Here is a 17,021-nt window from a genome sequence, read left to right as displayed (position 1 = left end):
TCATGAGAAGAACTGACTCATTGGAAAAGACCCTGATGCTGGGAAAGATTGAAGGTGGGAGGAGAAGGGGATGACAGAGGATGAGACAGTTGGATGGCATCATCAACTCAATGGACATGAATTTGGGTAAACTCCTGGAGTTGGTGATGGACAGGGAATTTTGGTGTGCTGCAGTCCATGGGGTCACAAAGAGTGGACACGACTGAGCAACTGAACTGAACTGATGAGAGAGTTTAATTTTTGTGTCTCATATATGTGGTGTTTTGAGAAATTTACTTGATTGATCTTCAGTAGGAAGACTTATTCACAAACTTAACCCTTTGCTTTATTTCCTGGGGTGTTTTAAGAATGTTTGTAAAATACCGACAAATCACAATCGGTAATAACAGAATAAAAAGATTTGAGGGGCTTCCAAGTTGCCCTAGAATAATACTGACCTTCTCAGAATTTGTCCTCTCATCCTTGTAGACAACTGTACAGATTAAGAAGGAAAGTAAATAAGCCACTCTTAGCTCACACTTTCGGAGAAGGCAATGGCACCCTACTCCAGTACTCTTGCCTGGAAAATCCCATGGACAGAGGAGCCTGGTAGGCTGCAGTCCTTGGGGTCGCTGAGAGTTGGACATGACTCAGTGACTTCACTTTCACGCATTGGAGAAGGAAATGGCAACCCATTCCAGTGTTCTTGCCTGGAGAATCCCAGGGACGGCAGAGCCTGGTGGGCTGCCATTTATGGGGTTGCACAGAGTCAGACATGACTAAAGAAGTGACTTAGCAGCAGCAGCAGCTCACACTTTCAGTCTTCCTACTGCTAAGTCACTTCAGTCGTGTCTGACTCTGTGCGACCCCATAGACAGCAGCCTACCAGGCTCCCCCATCCCTGTGATTCTCCAGGCAAGAACACTAGAGTGGGTTGCCATTTCCTTCTCCAATGCATGAAATTGAAAAGTGAAAGTGAAGTCGCTCAGTCGTGTCCGACTCTCCATGACCCCATGGACTGCAGCCTACCAGGCTCCTCTGCCCATGGGATTTTCCAGGCAAGAGTACTGGAGTGGGGTGCCAAAGAATACTATGAGCTTCAAATAATTTTTAAACAAGAAATAAATATCAAATTCTAACAGAACTGTCTTTAATGTTTTAGACTTTGGGAGGTTTGAAAAACTATGTGGAAAAGAGGAGAGAAGAGTTGAGGACTTAATCTGACAAAACACTAAGAGAAAGGGAAAGCTTCATGATAAATGCAAAATTTCTGAAAACATTCTAAGACCTGGTAAATCATAGTAGTGGCAAGTACACAGTAAAAGACTTGAAAGTATACAAGGCCTCATGTGGCAAGGTATTGCTTCTGGGAAAGAAGTAACTAGAAAGAGGGAAGATAGCCTTTGGAGATGTGTTGGAAAAGAATGAAGTTAGAGGCAGGAATTAAGATCCTACTGAAACAAAACAACTAAAATACAGTAGACCCTTCTCCCTGCTTGGCCCTCTCCCCCTGCCCCCCAAACAAACAAATATATATGGAAAGGGAATGTAACCTTCTTTATTCAGAAGGGGGCAGTCTCAAACTAGGAATCTTTTCAGCCACCCCAAACCTTTACTCTTTCCACAAAATAGACCCTACCAAAGTCAGTCTGCATCTATGCAGTTACTGTAATAAGAAAACAGTATTGAGAATCAATATCTTTTGATTCGTGGTTATTCTTTTCCCACTGCTGCTGCTGCTGCTGCTAAGTCACTTCAGTCGTGTCCGACTCTGTGCGAGCCCATAGACGGCAGCCCACCAGGCTCTGCCGCCCCTGGGATTCTCCAGGCAAGAACACTGGAATGGGTTGCCATTTCCTTCTCCAGTGCATGAAAGTGAAAATTGAAAGTGAAGTCGCTCAGTCATGTCCAATTCTCAGCGACCCCATGGACTGGAGCCTACCAGGCTCCTCCTTCCATGGGATTTTCTAGGCAAGAGTACTGGAGTGGGGTGCCATACTAATTATAAAGCAGAAAGAAACTGCAGCACGATATTCCTAACTGAATTAGCCTCAAACCAAAAAATAGATAAAAATTTAAAAACTAGTAACACCAATAAAAATTAATTAAAAAATAACAGAAATAGCTTCCTCACCTCCCAAAAGAAATAAAATTAAATTGATTAAACTTAGGAAAGAAATGAATCCTGAATTACAATGTGTTGAGTATTTAATAAAGACTGTTTAAGAAAGGAAAAAGAAAGAGATGCACAGCAAGAGAATGAAAATGAGATAAAGAAATAAAGAGTGAGAGAAAAAGTGATTGAAATGGAAGACAGGCAAAGAAGATTCAATATAATTGTAATTAAAGTTCCTGAAAAAGGAAAATAAAACAATGATACAGATCTTATATTTAAAACTATAGTTTTAAAATTAATTAGAAAAATGACTTTTTGAAAATGGAAAAAGACCTGACTCTAGATTTTGAAAGGTGCATTTTTGTATTGTAAAACTGACTCGGAATGGTCGCTCTGAAAAAGACTAGTAAAATTACTGGATTTTAAAAATGAAAAAATAAATAAATAAATAAATTCTCACAGCTCTAGGGAAAAAGACCAGATTACTCATAAGGGCAAGAAAATTAGGCTGGCACTAGACCTCAGCAACATAAAAAAGAAAAGCATCAGTGTGACTACATTTTTAGGGCAAACCAAGGATTTTATATTCTAACCAAATTGTTTTTCAGGTATCTAGGTTGTGGAAAAACAGTTTTAAACATACAAGTACTCATTGAAAACTACACACATGACTCCTTCCAGATGAATGCATGAGTATTGCTCTGTCTAATTTAGTGGCTGCTAGCCACATGTGGCAGTTTAAATTTAAATAAATGAAAATTAAATAAAATGTAAATTTCAGTTCCTCCGTCACATTAGCCATGTTTCAAGTGCTCAGTACCCAAATGTGGCTTATGGCTGCCACGTTGGGCAGTGCAGACATAGAACATCACCTTCAGTACAGAAAGCTCTACTGACTGCATTGTCTGGAGAATTATGTTCATTCAACTAGGAGAAAACTAGGCAGACTTGGGCAAATGTCTGATAATGAACTTTTAATACATTTAACTATAAATTTAAGATTAAAACAATGATAGGATAAGGACTAAAGAATAGTGTATGGACATTATATGGTCTAGTTAAATAGAATAACAGAAGATTTTAATATGCTACAATTTGGTACAAGACAAATGGGGTGAACAAAATATATCAATCAATATCTGGAAGACCTAAAGAGCATAACCAATAAAATAGATCTTATGGCTTTATTGACTATGCCAAAGCCTTTGACTGTTTGGATCACAATAAACTGTGGAAAATTCTGAAAGAGATGGGAATACCAGACCACCTGACCTGCCTCTTGAGAAATCTGTATGCAGGTCAGGAAGCAACAGTTAGAACTGGACATGGAACAACAGACTGGTTTTCAAATAGGAAAAGAAGTATGTCAAGTCTGTATATTGTCACCCTGCTTATTTAACTTATATGCAGAGTACATCATGAGAAACGCTGGACTGGAAGAAACACAAGCTGGTATCAAGATTGCTGGGAGAAATGTCAATAACCTCAGATATACAGATGACACCACCCTTTTGGCAGAAAGTGAAGAGGAACTAAAAAGCCTCTCGATGAAAGTGAAAGAGGAGAGTGAAAAAGTTGGTTTAAAGCTCACAGAAAACGAAGATTATGGCATCCGGTCCCATCACTTCATGGGAAATAGATGGGGAAACAGTGAAAACAGTGTCAGACTTTATTTTTTGGGGCTCGAAAATCACTGCAGATGGTGAGTGCAGCCATGAAATTAAAAGACACTTACTCCTCGGAAGGAAAGTTATGACCCACCTAGATAGCATATTCAAAAGCAGAGATATTACTTTGCTGACTAAGGTCCGCCACAGAGACATTACTTTGCCTTCTAAGGTCCGTCTAGTCAAGGCTATGGTTTTTCCTGTGGTCATGTATGGATGTGAGAGTTGGACTGTTAAGAAAGCTGAGCGCTGAAGAATTGATGCTTTTGAACTGTGGTGTTGGAGAAGACTCTTGAGAGTCCCTTGGACTGCAAGGAGATCCAACCAGTCCATTCTGAAGGAGATCAGCAGATCAGCAGATTTCTTTGGAAGGAATGATGCTAAAGCTGAAACTCCAGTCCTTTGACCACCTCATGCGAAGAGTTGACTTATTGGAAAAGACTCTGATGCTGGGAGGGATTGGGGGCAGGAGGAAAAGGGGACGACAGAGGATGAGATGGCTGGATGGCATCATTGACTTGATGGACGTGAGTCTGAGTGAACTCTGGGAGTTGGTGATGGACAGGGAGGCCTGGTGTGACGACTGAGTGACTGAACTGAACTGAGTATCTTAACATAGCAGTGTGTATACAATTTATAAATAAATACACATATATGGAGTTCCTAAACAATTTTTTTTGCTATCAAAGTTAGGCAACTACTCCTGTAAACATTTTCCTGCCTTGTAACCACAGTGATATTTTTTTAATGCAAAAGTTAGTCCTGTTAATCTGTGTGTACTTATGTATTCATGTATGTGAATGTAGTTTTTCAACAACTTTGTGTTTAGAATGAAGTTCAAATCATAGCATGACTTTAAAAGCTCTTCTCAGTTTACTGCCTGCAAATCATGGCAATCTTCTCACTTGATGCAACAATGTTTATAGTTGAAGCCAAGCTCTTTTACTTCTTTAAGTGCATTGTCATTCCTTTATGTTGAATGATCCTTCTACATAGAATGATCTCATTTTAAAAAGTTCTTTTCACCTATTTAACTCCATGTGTTGCTTCCCCTGATATCCCTCTTCTGACTCACTAGACAAGGTAGTAACCCCCTGCGTAGACTCCCTTAGCTTTGAAATGGCCTCTCTCATATTTTTAGTGGCTTCCTAACAGTTCTTAGGACAGGAAACATATATCTCTTATTCGCTCCTTTATCCCAATGGAAATGCTTGGAATGTTGGTAAGTGTTAGTTGCTCAGTTGTGCCCAACTCTTTGTGACCTCATGGACTGCAGCCCACCAGGCTGCTCTGTCCATGAGATTTTCCAGGCAAGGATACTGGAGTGGGTTGCCATTTCCTTCTCCAGGGGATCTTCCCAACCCAGGGATCGAACCCAGGTCTCCTGCACTGCAGGCAGATTTCTTTACTAACTGAGCTACAACTGCCATGGAATGTTGGTAGATCAATTTAATTGAGTTCAGTCGCTCATTCATGTCTGACCCTTTGCGACCCCATGGGCTGCAATATGCCAGGCTTTCCCTGTCCATCACCAGCTGCCAGAGCTTGCTGAAACTCATGTCCATTGAGTCAGTGGTGCCATCCAGCCATCTCATCCTCTTGTCCCCTTCTCCGCCTGCCTTCAATCTTTCCCAGCATCAGGGTCTTCCAGTGAGTCAGTTCTTCCCATCAGGTGGCCAACGTATGGAGCTTCAGCTTCAGCATCAGTCCTTTCAGTGAATATTCAGGGTTGATTTCCTTTAGGATTGACTGGTTTGATCCCCTTGCAGTCCAAGGGACTCTCAAGAGTCTTCTCCAACACCAGAGTTCAAAATCAGTTCTTCAGCTCTCAGCTTTCTTAATGTTCCAACTCTCACATCCATGCATGACTATTGGAAAAACCATAGCTTTGACTGGATGGACCTGTGTTGGCAAAGTAATGTCTCTGCTTTTTCGTATGGTCTCTAGGTTGGTCATAACTTTTCTTCCAAGGATCAAATGTCTTTTAATTTCATGGCTGCAGTCACCATCTGCAGTGATTTTGGAGCCCAAGAAAAGAAAGTCTGTCATTGTTTCAACTGTTTCCCCATCTATTTGCCATAAAGTGCTAGGGCCAGATGCCATGATCTTAGTTTTCTGAATTTTCTGAGATTTAAGCCAACTTTTTTACTCTCCTCTTTTACTTTCATCAAGAGGCTCTTTAGTTCCTCTTCATTTTCTGCCATAAGGGTGGTGTCATCTGCATATATGAAGTTATTGATATTTCTCCTGGCAATCTTTTTTTTTTTTTTAGTTTTTTATTTTTAAAATTTTAAAATCTTTAATTCTTACATGTGTTCCCAAACATGAACCCCCCTCCCACCTCCCTCCCTACAACATCTCTCTGGGTCATCCCCATGCACCAGCCCCAAGCATGCTGCACCCTGCGTCAGACATAGACTGGCGATTCAATTCTTACATGATAGTATACATGTTAGAATGCCATTCTCCCAAATCATCCCACCCTCTCCCTCTCCCTCTGAGTCCAAAAGTCCGTTATACACATCTGTGTCTTTTTTCCTGTCTTGCATACAGGGTCGTCATTGCCATCTTCCTAAATTCCATATATATGTGTTAGTATACTGTATTGGTGTTTTTCTTTCTGGCTTACTTCACTCTGTATAATTGGCTCCAGTTTCATCCATCTCCTGGCAATCTTGATTCCAACTTGTGCTTCATCCAGCCCTGGCATTTCACATGATGTACTCTGCATATAAGTTAAATAAGCAGGGTGACAATATACAGCCTTGATGTGCTACTCCTTTCCCAGTTTGGAACCAGTCCATTGTTCCATGTCCTGTTCTAATTGTTGCTTCTTGACCTGCATACAGATTTCTCAGGAGGCAGGTAAGGTGGTCTGGTATTCACATCTCTTCTACTAGCTTAGGTCGTAGTGATGCTTCCTAAGGCCCACTGATTTTGCACTCCAAGATGTCTGATTTTGGTATTGTCCATCTGGTGATGTCTATATGTAGAGTTGTCTCTTCTGTTGTTGAGAAAGGGTGTTTGCTATGACCAGTGTGTTCTCTTGGCAAAAATCTGTTAGCCTTTGCCCTGCTTCATTTTGTACCACAAGGCTAAACTTGCCTGTTATTCCAGATACCTCTTGACTTCCTACTTTTGCATTCCAGTCCCCTTATGTCAGGATATCTTTTTTGGTGTTCTGGAAGGTCTTGTAGAACTGTTCCACGTCAGCTTCTTTGGCATTAGTGGTTGGGGCATAGACTTGGATTACTGTGATATTGAATGGTTTGCCTTGGAAACAAACAGAGATCATTCTGTTATTTTTGAGATTGCACCCAAGAACTGCATTTCAGACTGTTTTGTTGACTACGAGGGCTACTCCATTTCTTCTAAGGGATTCTTGCCTACAGTAGTAGATATAATGGTCATCTGAATTAAATATGCCCATTCTGGTCCATTTTAGTTCATTGATTCCTAAAATATCAGTGTTCACTCTTGCCATCTCCTGTTTGACCACTTCCAATTTACCTTGATTCATGGACCTAACATTCCAGGTTCCAATACAATATTGTTCTTTACAACATTGGACTTTACTTCCATTACCAGTCACATCCACATCTGGGTGTTGTTTTCACTTTGGCTCCGTCTCTTTATTTTTTCTGGAGTTATTTCTCCACTGATCTCCAGGAGCATATTGGGCACCTACCGACCTGGGAAGTTCATTTTTCAGTGTCCTATCTTTTTGCCTTTTCATGCTGTTCATGGGGTTCTCAAGGCAAGAATACTGAAGTGGTTTGCCATTCCCTTCTCCAGTGGCCCGCATTTTTTCAGAACTCTCCACCGTGACCCATTCATTTTGGCTGGCTCTACCAGCATGGCACCTAGTTTCACTGAGTTAGATAAGGCAGTGATCCATGGAACATTAAGTGCCCAGTAAATATTTGTTGAAAAGGAACTGAGGTTTTGAAGCAACAGGAACTTTCATTCATTGCTGGTAGGGATGCAGAATGGCACAGCCACTTTGGAACAGTTTGGCAGTTTCTCACAAAACATACTCTCACCATATAATCTAACTTTCCCTGGCATTTACCTGATAGAGATGAAACCTGTTGTTTACACCGAAACCTGCACACAGATAGCAGGTTTATTCATAATGCCATACCTGAAAGGAGCTAATCTGCCCTTTAATAGGTGAATGGAGAAATAAACTGTGGGACCTCCAGACAATGGAATATTATTCAGCACTAGAAAGAACTGTGCTATATAAGGCCATGGACAGCCATGGAAGAACCGTAAATGCATATTACTAAGTGAAAAGCCAGTCTGAAAAGGCTACTTACTGTATGAGTCCAACTGTATGACAGTTTGGAAAAGACAAACCGTAGACAGTAGAGAGATCAGTGGAGTAGAGATCAGTAGAAAGATCTCTTGCCTGGAGAGACCCATGGGCAGAGGAGCCTGATGGACTATAGTCCATGGGGTTGCAAAGAGTCAGACATGACTGAGCATGCACACACACATGTGAATTGCATCTCAATAAAGCCAATACATTTTAGCAAAAATTGGTGGTTTGCTTTATAGTGGCAAAATATAAAATATTGTAAGGAGAAAGGTGATATTCTATTTCTTTGCACTCTAAATGGAGTTTCGAAAGGGAATAAACTGTAGCAGTTTTTTTAAAGATCAGGCTTTAATGTGATATAGTAAACAGTGACAAGAGAATATTTGGAAACGTTTGGATAAAAACAGCTCTTGAGTGAGACATAGATTAAGTGGCCAGTCTGCCTTTCAGGATAAACAGTCATTCACCTCATTTTTATCTTTTTACTTTATAGTATATTGTATGAGTTTAAATAGCTCACAAGGTTTGGTTTTTTTCTCCTGCCATTAATTTATCTAATTTTCTGGTTTCTCCTTTGAAAAAGGACAGCCACCATCCCACTTCCTCATTTCCTTAGTAAGATGAGTTCAGTAACTCTTTACTTCTCTCATCTCCTTTTGAGCAAAAAAATGTGATAATATCAGTACTGATTTTTTTTTAACCAAGAGTAACAAAGGGTTTGAAATCTTTCTCTAATGGCTTTGTTCAAATGATTTGATAACATCCACATTTACTGTGTTTGTTGGGCTAACTGTTATATTCTTGAGACAGACTCCTCTGGCATCATTCTTGCCTTCTCTGGCTTCCTTCGTAAGTCTCATCTTCTGTGCTTCTATGGTAGAGTGTGTGTGTGTGTGTGTGTGTGTGTGTTGGTCTCAGTCGTGTCCAACTCTTCCCAAGGACTGTGCTCCTATGGTAGTGTGTAGTGTGTGTGTGTGTGTGTGTGTGTGTGTGTGTGTGTGTGTGTTGCTCTCAGTCATGTCCAACTATTCCCAAGGACCGTGCTCCTATGGTAGTGTGTAGTGTGTGTGTAGTGTGTGTGTGTAGTGTGTATGTGTGTGTGTTGCTCTCAGTCATGTCCAACTCTTCCCAAGGACTGTGCTTCTATGGTAGTGTGTGTGTAGTGTGTGTGTGCATGTGCATGCGTGCGCTCTCGGTCATGTCCACTCCCATGGACTGTAGCTCCTCTGTCAGTGAAATTTTCCAGGCAAGAATACTGGAGCAGGTTGCCTTTTCTATCTTAAGGGGATTTCCCTACCCAGGGATCAAATCCATGTCTCCTGCATCGAGAGGTGGGTTCTTTACCAGCGGAATCACCAAGGAAGTTCACTCTATGCATATCTTTTTTTCCTTCCCATTTCTCCATGTACTGGTATCTTCTGTTTATCGGCCTGTCTCTTCCATTAGTCTGTATGCTTCATAAAGGCCAATGACTGGATCTTATCTTTGTACCTCAGCATCTGTAGTTGAATTTGGCAAATAGGAAGTACTCAATAAAAGCTTATTGAACTGAGCTTCATCACAGTAGAAGCTGTATTATCAGATGTGATTGGGAGTGATATTTATTCTGTTAATTTTTAAAGAGTCAAAGCTATAATTACTGAAAAATATATATAGCCATCTTTAAGTTTTATTTTAATTGAAGCATAGTGGTATAATCTTTGACAATGATTTGATGCAGAGCATCGCCTTTGAATATAGTACCCTAATTATAGTTCTGATTAGTCTTTTTTGCATTGAAAAACAAACAGAAAATTTTAAACAGAATAAAAATGATTTATTTAAAATAGAAGCCCTTGGAAAGAACTTCAAGACATTGAATACAGAATTTTCCCTAATTTGTAACATATATATACAGATATCAAGAGCAATTTTTATTAGCAACTCAATTTTATTAAGTGTGTTTTAAACATTTCTTGAAATATTTTAAGTAGTTTTTATAGAAACAGTAGCTGTCTTTTTGCAGTCATATTTCTGTTAACTAAATGCAGTGGCATTAACAAGTTTGGGAACAAACAAACATAACTGATTGGTTCTTATTAAGCATATACTTCAACTATTTGGATTAGAAATACAAAGAAGTACTGAAGAGTAGCTAACCAGCTCTGAGCATTAAAGCTTACCCCTAGCATCCATAACACATTTATGCAAAAAAATGGAGAATATTGATTAATCTGGTAAATCACTTAGTGGAGGGAATTTACAAGAATTTATGCTTGTTTTTTTTTTCTGTTCCAAAATTTCATCAATTATAGATAGAGCTTAGGCAGGGTCTGGTATATCTTGCCACAGGATTTCACAAATTTGTTCTTAAAACTCAGTGCTTTAAAATGTCTTATTGTTTTTTTCAAGTCACTCTGGTCCCCCACAAAGAATTTCATGCTAATTGTTTTTTTTGTTTTTTTGTTTTAATTTCAGTGGTAGGAATGGGATCCTGGTGCTTCCACATGACTCTGAAATATGAAATGCAGGTCAGTAATGAAAAAATTTACTAAATGCTTATTTCTCTTAATCCAGAGACACTTCATATTTGAGGAAAGAGCAAATTTCTAGAGGCTGATATTGAGACAAGAGAAATAAGATGAGATCTGTAATCCCTGGAGTTTTTACTTCAGGCCAAAGGATCCAGGTTGAATAAGTGAAGTAAAGAGGCAAGCAAAGAAGTGGCCCAGAGAGAAACTAAACAAGAGCAGTATGAGTTTTTGACCACCTCTCTTAAGGCATGTATGGCTTTAGAGCAGGATTAGAAAGTGAAATGCCATACAGACATCCTGGTAAGATAAAATCAGTTCACCAAAACAATGTATTCTTATTTTTAGCTGCTATCTTCCCTTATGTCTCTTTTATGGTGTCCAGTTGAATGGTCTGGTTCCTTTAACTAGCAGGGTTTTAGAGCTATGCTAGGATTTATATTTACTGTCCTTGCTATATGTTGTCCTGAATCTTTTAACCTCTTTGTTCCCCATTTCTAACCCAGAATCTTCTAGAATAACACCGTCCAATAGAAATATAATGTTGAGGTTCGTGTTGAGGTTTGACAGAAAACAAAAAAATTCTGTAAAGCAATTATCCTTCAATTAAAAAATAGATTTGAAAAAAAATATAATGTGAACTACTTGTATAATTTCCAGTAGTCTCCAGTAGTCACATTTTTAAAAGCCACATTAAAAAGAAATAGGTGTAATTAATTTTAATAATATATTTTAACTCAGTATATCCAAAGTATTGCTATTATTTCAACATATAATATAAAAATCTGTTAATGAAATGTCTCACAGCCTAAAATTGGATATATATTTCACACTTGCAGTGTATTTCAGTTTATATTACTCCAAATGCTCAATAACCACATACACCTAGTGCCTACTGTATTGGATAGCGCTAATCTGGAAGGATCTGTTTATATAACAGTCTATGAATTATTAGTTACAGCTATATTAAAATATAAGAGTGACATTCTATAAAACAAGTGGCCTGTAATCTTCAAAAGTATCCATGATCATAAAGTGAAAAGACCGAGGAACTGTTCAAGATTGAAGGAGACTAAAAAGACATGAGAAGTAAATACACTGTATAATTCTGGACTGGATCCTGTGAATGTATATGTGTGTGCATGTATGTGTGTGTGTGCATGCGCTTATACTTATGATATTATTGGGACACTTCACTTAGAAAAATTTAATGGGGTCGGAGGATTATGTAGTAGTAATTAATCTATGTTAATTTCTTGATTTTGTTGGTGGCATTGTGGATATGTAGGTTCTTTCCCCACCGAAATATCATGGTACCCCTATAGAAATCAATCAATTATAAATTTATGAGTTTATTTCTTGACTCTTGATTCAACTCTTGGTTCAATTCCACTGACCTCTATGTACCTTGATTCAGGTAGGTTTGTAGTAAATCTTGAAATTGGGAGCTGTGAATCCTCCAAATTTATTCTTCTTTTTAAAAATTGTTTAATCTATTTTGAGTCCCTGGCATTTATCAATTTCTGCAACGTTAGTTGGGATCTTGAAAGTCAGTCAGTTCAGTCGTTTAGTCCTGTCTGACTCTTTGCGACCCCATGGACTGCAGCACACCAAGCCTCCCTGTCTTGTCACCAACTCCCAGAGTTTACTCAAACTCATGTCCATTGACTTGGTGATGCCATCCAACCATCTCATCCTCTGTTGTTCCCTTCTCCTGTTGTCCTCAATCTTTCCCAGCGTCAGGGTCTTTTTCAATGAGTTGGTTCTTAGCATCAGGTTGCCAAAGTATTGGAGTTTCAGCTTCAGCATCAGTCCTTCCAATGAATATTCAGGACTGATTTCCTTTAGGATGGACTGCTTGGATCTCCTTGCAGTCCAGGGGACTCTCAAAGGTCTTTTCCAACACCACAGTTCAAAAGCATCAATTCTTCTGCACTCAGCTTTCTTTATAGTCCAACTCTCACATCCGTACATGACTACTAGAAAAACCATAGCTTTGACTAGATGGACCTTTGTTGGCAAAGTAATGTCTCTGGTTTTTAATATGCTGTCTAGGTTGCTCATAGCTTTTCTTCCAAGGAGCAAGTGTCTTTTAATTACATGGCTGCAGTCACCATCTGCAATGATTTTAGAGCCCCCCAAAATAAAGTCTGTCACTGTTTCCACTGTTCCCCATCTATTTGCCATGAAGTGATAGGACCGGATGCCATGATCTTAGTTTTCTGAATGCTGAATTTTAAGCCAACTTTTTCATTCTCCTCTTTCACTTTCATCAAGAGGCTTTTTAGTTCTTCTTCACTGTCTGTGGTGGAGGCATGGGTCGTTGATGGCCTGCTGCTTTGTTGGGGGCACTGAGTGTAGCAGTATGTGCATAGGACCTTTTGAAGGAGGTTGCCATTATCTTCTTTACCTCCACCATAGTTTGGCCCCAGGTAAATAACAGGGAGGGAACACAGCCCCACCTATCAACAGAAATTTGGATTAAAGATTTACTGAGCATGGGGGCCATCAGAACAAGACCCAATATCCCTCTCAGTCAGTCTCTCCTATCAGGAAGCTTCCATAAGCCTCTTATCCTTCTCCATCAGAGGATAGACAGACTAAAAACCACAATCACAGAAAACTAACCAATCTGATCACACGGACCACAGCCTTGTCTAATTCAATGAAACTATGCACCATGCCATGCAGGGCCACCCAAGATGGACGGGTCATGGTGGAGAGTTCTGACAAAACGTGGTCCACTGGAGAAGGGAATGGCAAACCACTTCAGTATTCTTGCCTTGAGAACCCCATGAACAGTATGAAAAGGGATTTTGAAAGAGATTGCATTAAATCCATACTTTGGAAAGTATTGCCATCTCTATATTAGGGCTTCCAATATTTGAACACAGGATATCTTCTCAATTGTTTAAGTCTTTTAAATTTCTTTCAATGATGTTTTATAGTTTATGTGCAAGTCTTGACTTCTTTTGTATAGGTATTATATTCTTTTTGATGCTATAAATGAAATTGTTTTCTTAATTTCATTTTCTGATTTCTGATCCCTATTGTATAGAAGTAAAATTATTTTTGCCTATTGCTCCTATTCCTGCAGCCTTCTTGAACTTGTTTTTACCTCTTATAGTTTTATGTGTGTATGTATATGGATTCGTTAGGGTTTTTTGTATGTATAAGATCATGTCATATGTAAATAGAGATCGTTTTACCTCTTCTTTAGCAATTAAATGCCTTTCACTTATTTTTCTTGCCTAACTGCCCTGACTAGGACTTCTTGCACAGTGTTTTATTTTTAATTGAAATATAGTTAATTTACATTATTGTATTAGTTTCAAATGTACAACATAATGACTTCCATATTTTTACTGATTATATTCCATTATAAATTACTACAAGATAATGGCTGTGGTATGCTATGTATCTTTGTTGCTTATCTATTTTATATGTAGTAATTTGTATCTATTAATTCCACACTCTAATTGTCCTTCCCCTCTTCCTCTTCTCTTTGGTAACCACAAGTTTGTTTTCTATATTTGCAAATATGTTTCTGTTTTGAGTATATATTCATTTGTATCCTGGACATTGTTGAATAGAAGTGGAGAGAACAGACATCCTTGTTTTCTTCCTGATCTTAAGAAGAAAGCTTTCAGGTTTTCACCACTAATTATGGTATTAACTTTATTAGGCTGACGAAGTTCCCTTCTATTCCTCGTTTGTGTCTTTTTATCAAGAAAAAGTGTTGAAATTTTCAGATTTTTTTCTGTATCTCTTGAAATAATCATGTGGTTTTTCTTCTTTATTATATTAGTGTGGTCTAGTATGTTGATTTATTTTCACATATCTAACCAACCTTGCATTCCTGTGCTAAATTTCACAATCAAGGCATATAATCTTGAGTGAATATCCTTGTAGGAAATGTGCACTAAACTACTTTGGAGTTGTGGAACCTCATGTCACCGGCTGACTCAAATGGTTCAGGGAGAAGAAAATTACTTTTATTGTGCTTTAAACAGAAAAACAATGGACATATACTTTGATCCAGTAATTGCATTCCTAGGATTGCTTCCTAAGAAAGTAATCAGAGATACAGAAAAGATGTTTCACAAAGATATTTATCACAGCATCATGTGTGATAAAGAATTTTAAATGATCTAAATGTTTAACAGTAGGAAGATTTTTTGGAATTCCCTGGCAGCCCAGTGGTTATAGGGCTCAGCACTTTCACTGCTGACACCTGGGTTAATCCCTGGTTGGGGAACTAAGACCCCGCAGGCAATGAGATGTGGCCAAACAAAAAGAAAACAACAATTTAACAGTTGCTAAATATGCTGTGATATACCTAAATTAAAGTAATATTTTTGAAGACTGTTTACATGGGAAAATATTATAAAGATGTAAAACTTTGTGTAATAGGATATCAATTTTATAAATAATAATGAAAAGACTAGGAGGAAGTACATTTTGCCTCTCTTCTTTCCCCTTTTTACAAAGTTTATAATCTGTGGCCCTCAATTATAATAATTCTCACCCATCCATATAGATACCCTTAAAGCCCTTACCTCTTGCTTTTTGAGTAATATTTAGCCCAGATCAAGCTCAGCTACCTGCCTGCTATGTGCCTGAACTGAGTAGCTAAGTATTTCTCATAGAAGTCACATCCCTTTGTTGAGTGACCTCACTTTTAAGTTATTAAACAGAAATTGCAAATAAGCACTGAATGCCACAAAGCAGTGCAATTACATTTCCCTCATAATTTCACTTCCCAGAACCATTATTTTATACCTGTTTCTTTTTTCAGATTTCTTTTTATATCTCTTTTGGCCTCATACCCTGTGCTCCTTGCTGATATCTTCTTCAGTATTTCATTGAGAATATAGACAGAATCAGTCAAGAATTCACTCATCTTTCTATCATCACCTTCTTCTTCCTATTACTATGGAAGAACTATACCAAACCTGTTAAAGGCCAGTGTCACCTTCCTGGGGCTCTGAATTTATCCCCTCCCACTCAAAGACTTCATTCCTGTAGTTCCATACCCTACCCCAGTCTCTTGCTCTGCCACAGTCTTTAGAAAGTCACTACATTCAGTCACTGCCATCTGCATCAAACATGCTCAAATAGTTCCTATGTTTTTAAAAATTACTCCTCCACTGACCTTGTGTAAAACTCAAGATTTTAGCTACTGAGTCAGTGTTCAGTTCCTTATCACATCAACACCACTTGATTTTCTCCTCTGTCTACTCAGTTCAGTTCAGTCGCTCCGTCATGTCTGACTCTTTGCGACCCCATGGACTGCAGCAAGCCAGGCTTCCCTGTCCATCACCAACTCCCAGAGTTTAGGCAAACTCATGTCCATCAAGTCAGTGATGCCATCAAACCATCTCATCCTCTGTCATCCTCTTCTCCTGCCTTCAAATTTCCCCAGCATCAGGGTCTTTTTTTCTCTCTACTCACCTCTCTCTATTTCCCTCCCATCCCAGTTAGGCATCTCTTCCCTTCACTTCACAGAAATTGCTGTTGCCAAGGTCAACAATGACCTTCATCTTGCCAGATTCGATATACATTTTTATCACCTTATTTGACCTCTCAGTAGCATTCTATACAGGAGATGGTAATCAAAGCCATCCCCAAGAAGAAGAAATGCAAAAGAGCAAAATTGTTGTTTGAGGAGGCCACACAAATAGCTGAGAAAAGAGAAGAAGCTAAAGTCAAAGGAGAAAAGTAAAGACATACTCATCTGAGTGCAGAGTTCCAGAGAATAGCGTGGAGAGGTAGGAAAGCCTTCTTCAGTGATCAGTGCAAAGAAAACAACAATAGAATGGGAAAGCCTAGAGCTTTCTTCAAGAAAATTAGAGATACCAAGGGAACATTTCATGCAAAGATTGGTACAATAAAGGACAGAAATGGTATGCACCTAACAGAAGCAGAAGATATTAAGTAGAGGTGGTAAGAATATACAGAAGAACCATACAAAAATGATCTTCATGACCCAGATAACCACAATGGTGTGATCACTCACCTAGAGCCAGACATGCTGGAGTGTGAAGGCAAGTGGGCCTTAGGAATCATCACTATGAACAAAGCCAGCGGAGGTGATGGAACTCCAGCTGAGCTATTTCAAATCCTAAAAGATTATGCTATGAAAGTACTGCACTTAGTATGCCAGCAAATTTGGAAAACTTAGCAGTGGCCACAGGACTGGAAAAGGTCAGTTTTCATTCTGATCCCAAGGAAAGGCAATGCCAAAGAATGTTCAAACTACTACACAATTGCACTCATCTCACATGCTAACAAAGTATTGTTCAAAATTCTCCAAACTAGGCTTGAACAGCATGTGAACTGAGAACTTTCAGATGTTCAAGCTAGATTTAGAAAGGGGAGAGGAACCAGAGATCAAATTACCATCATCCGTTGGATCATCAAAA

General features: G+C 38.9%; 1 protein-coding gene across 1 annotated transcript in view; it reads left to right on the top strand.

Annotated features, from left to right (window-relative positions):
• The window catches only part of ACER3 (alkaline ceramidase 3), a 145,788-nt gene that overhangs the window by 57,558 nt on the left and 71,209 nt on the right, over nt 1-17,021 (top strand). Inside the window, exon 3 of the mRNA XM_018059312.1 lies at nt 10,544-10,596. Within this exon, the coding sequence (XP_017914801.1) occupies nt 10,544-10,596 (53 nt within the window). The remainder of the gene's footprint in view (nt 1-10,543; nt 10,597-17,021) is intronic.

This window comes from Capra hircus, chromosome 15 (assembly GCF_001704415.2).
Source record: "Capra hircus breed San Clemente chromosome 15, ASM170441v1, whole genome shotgun sequence".
In the NCBI taxonomy this organism is placed as follows: Eukaryota; Metazoa; Chordata; class Mammalia; order Artiodactyla; family Bovidae; genus Capra; species Capra hircus.
The sequence above is the reverse complement of the archived record's forward strand: the minus strand, read 5'-3'. Positions and strand labels throughout refer to the sequence as shown.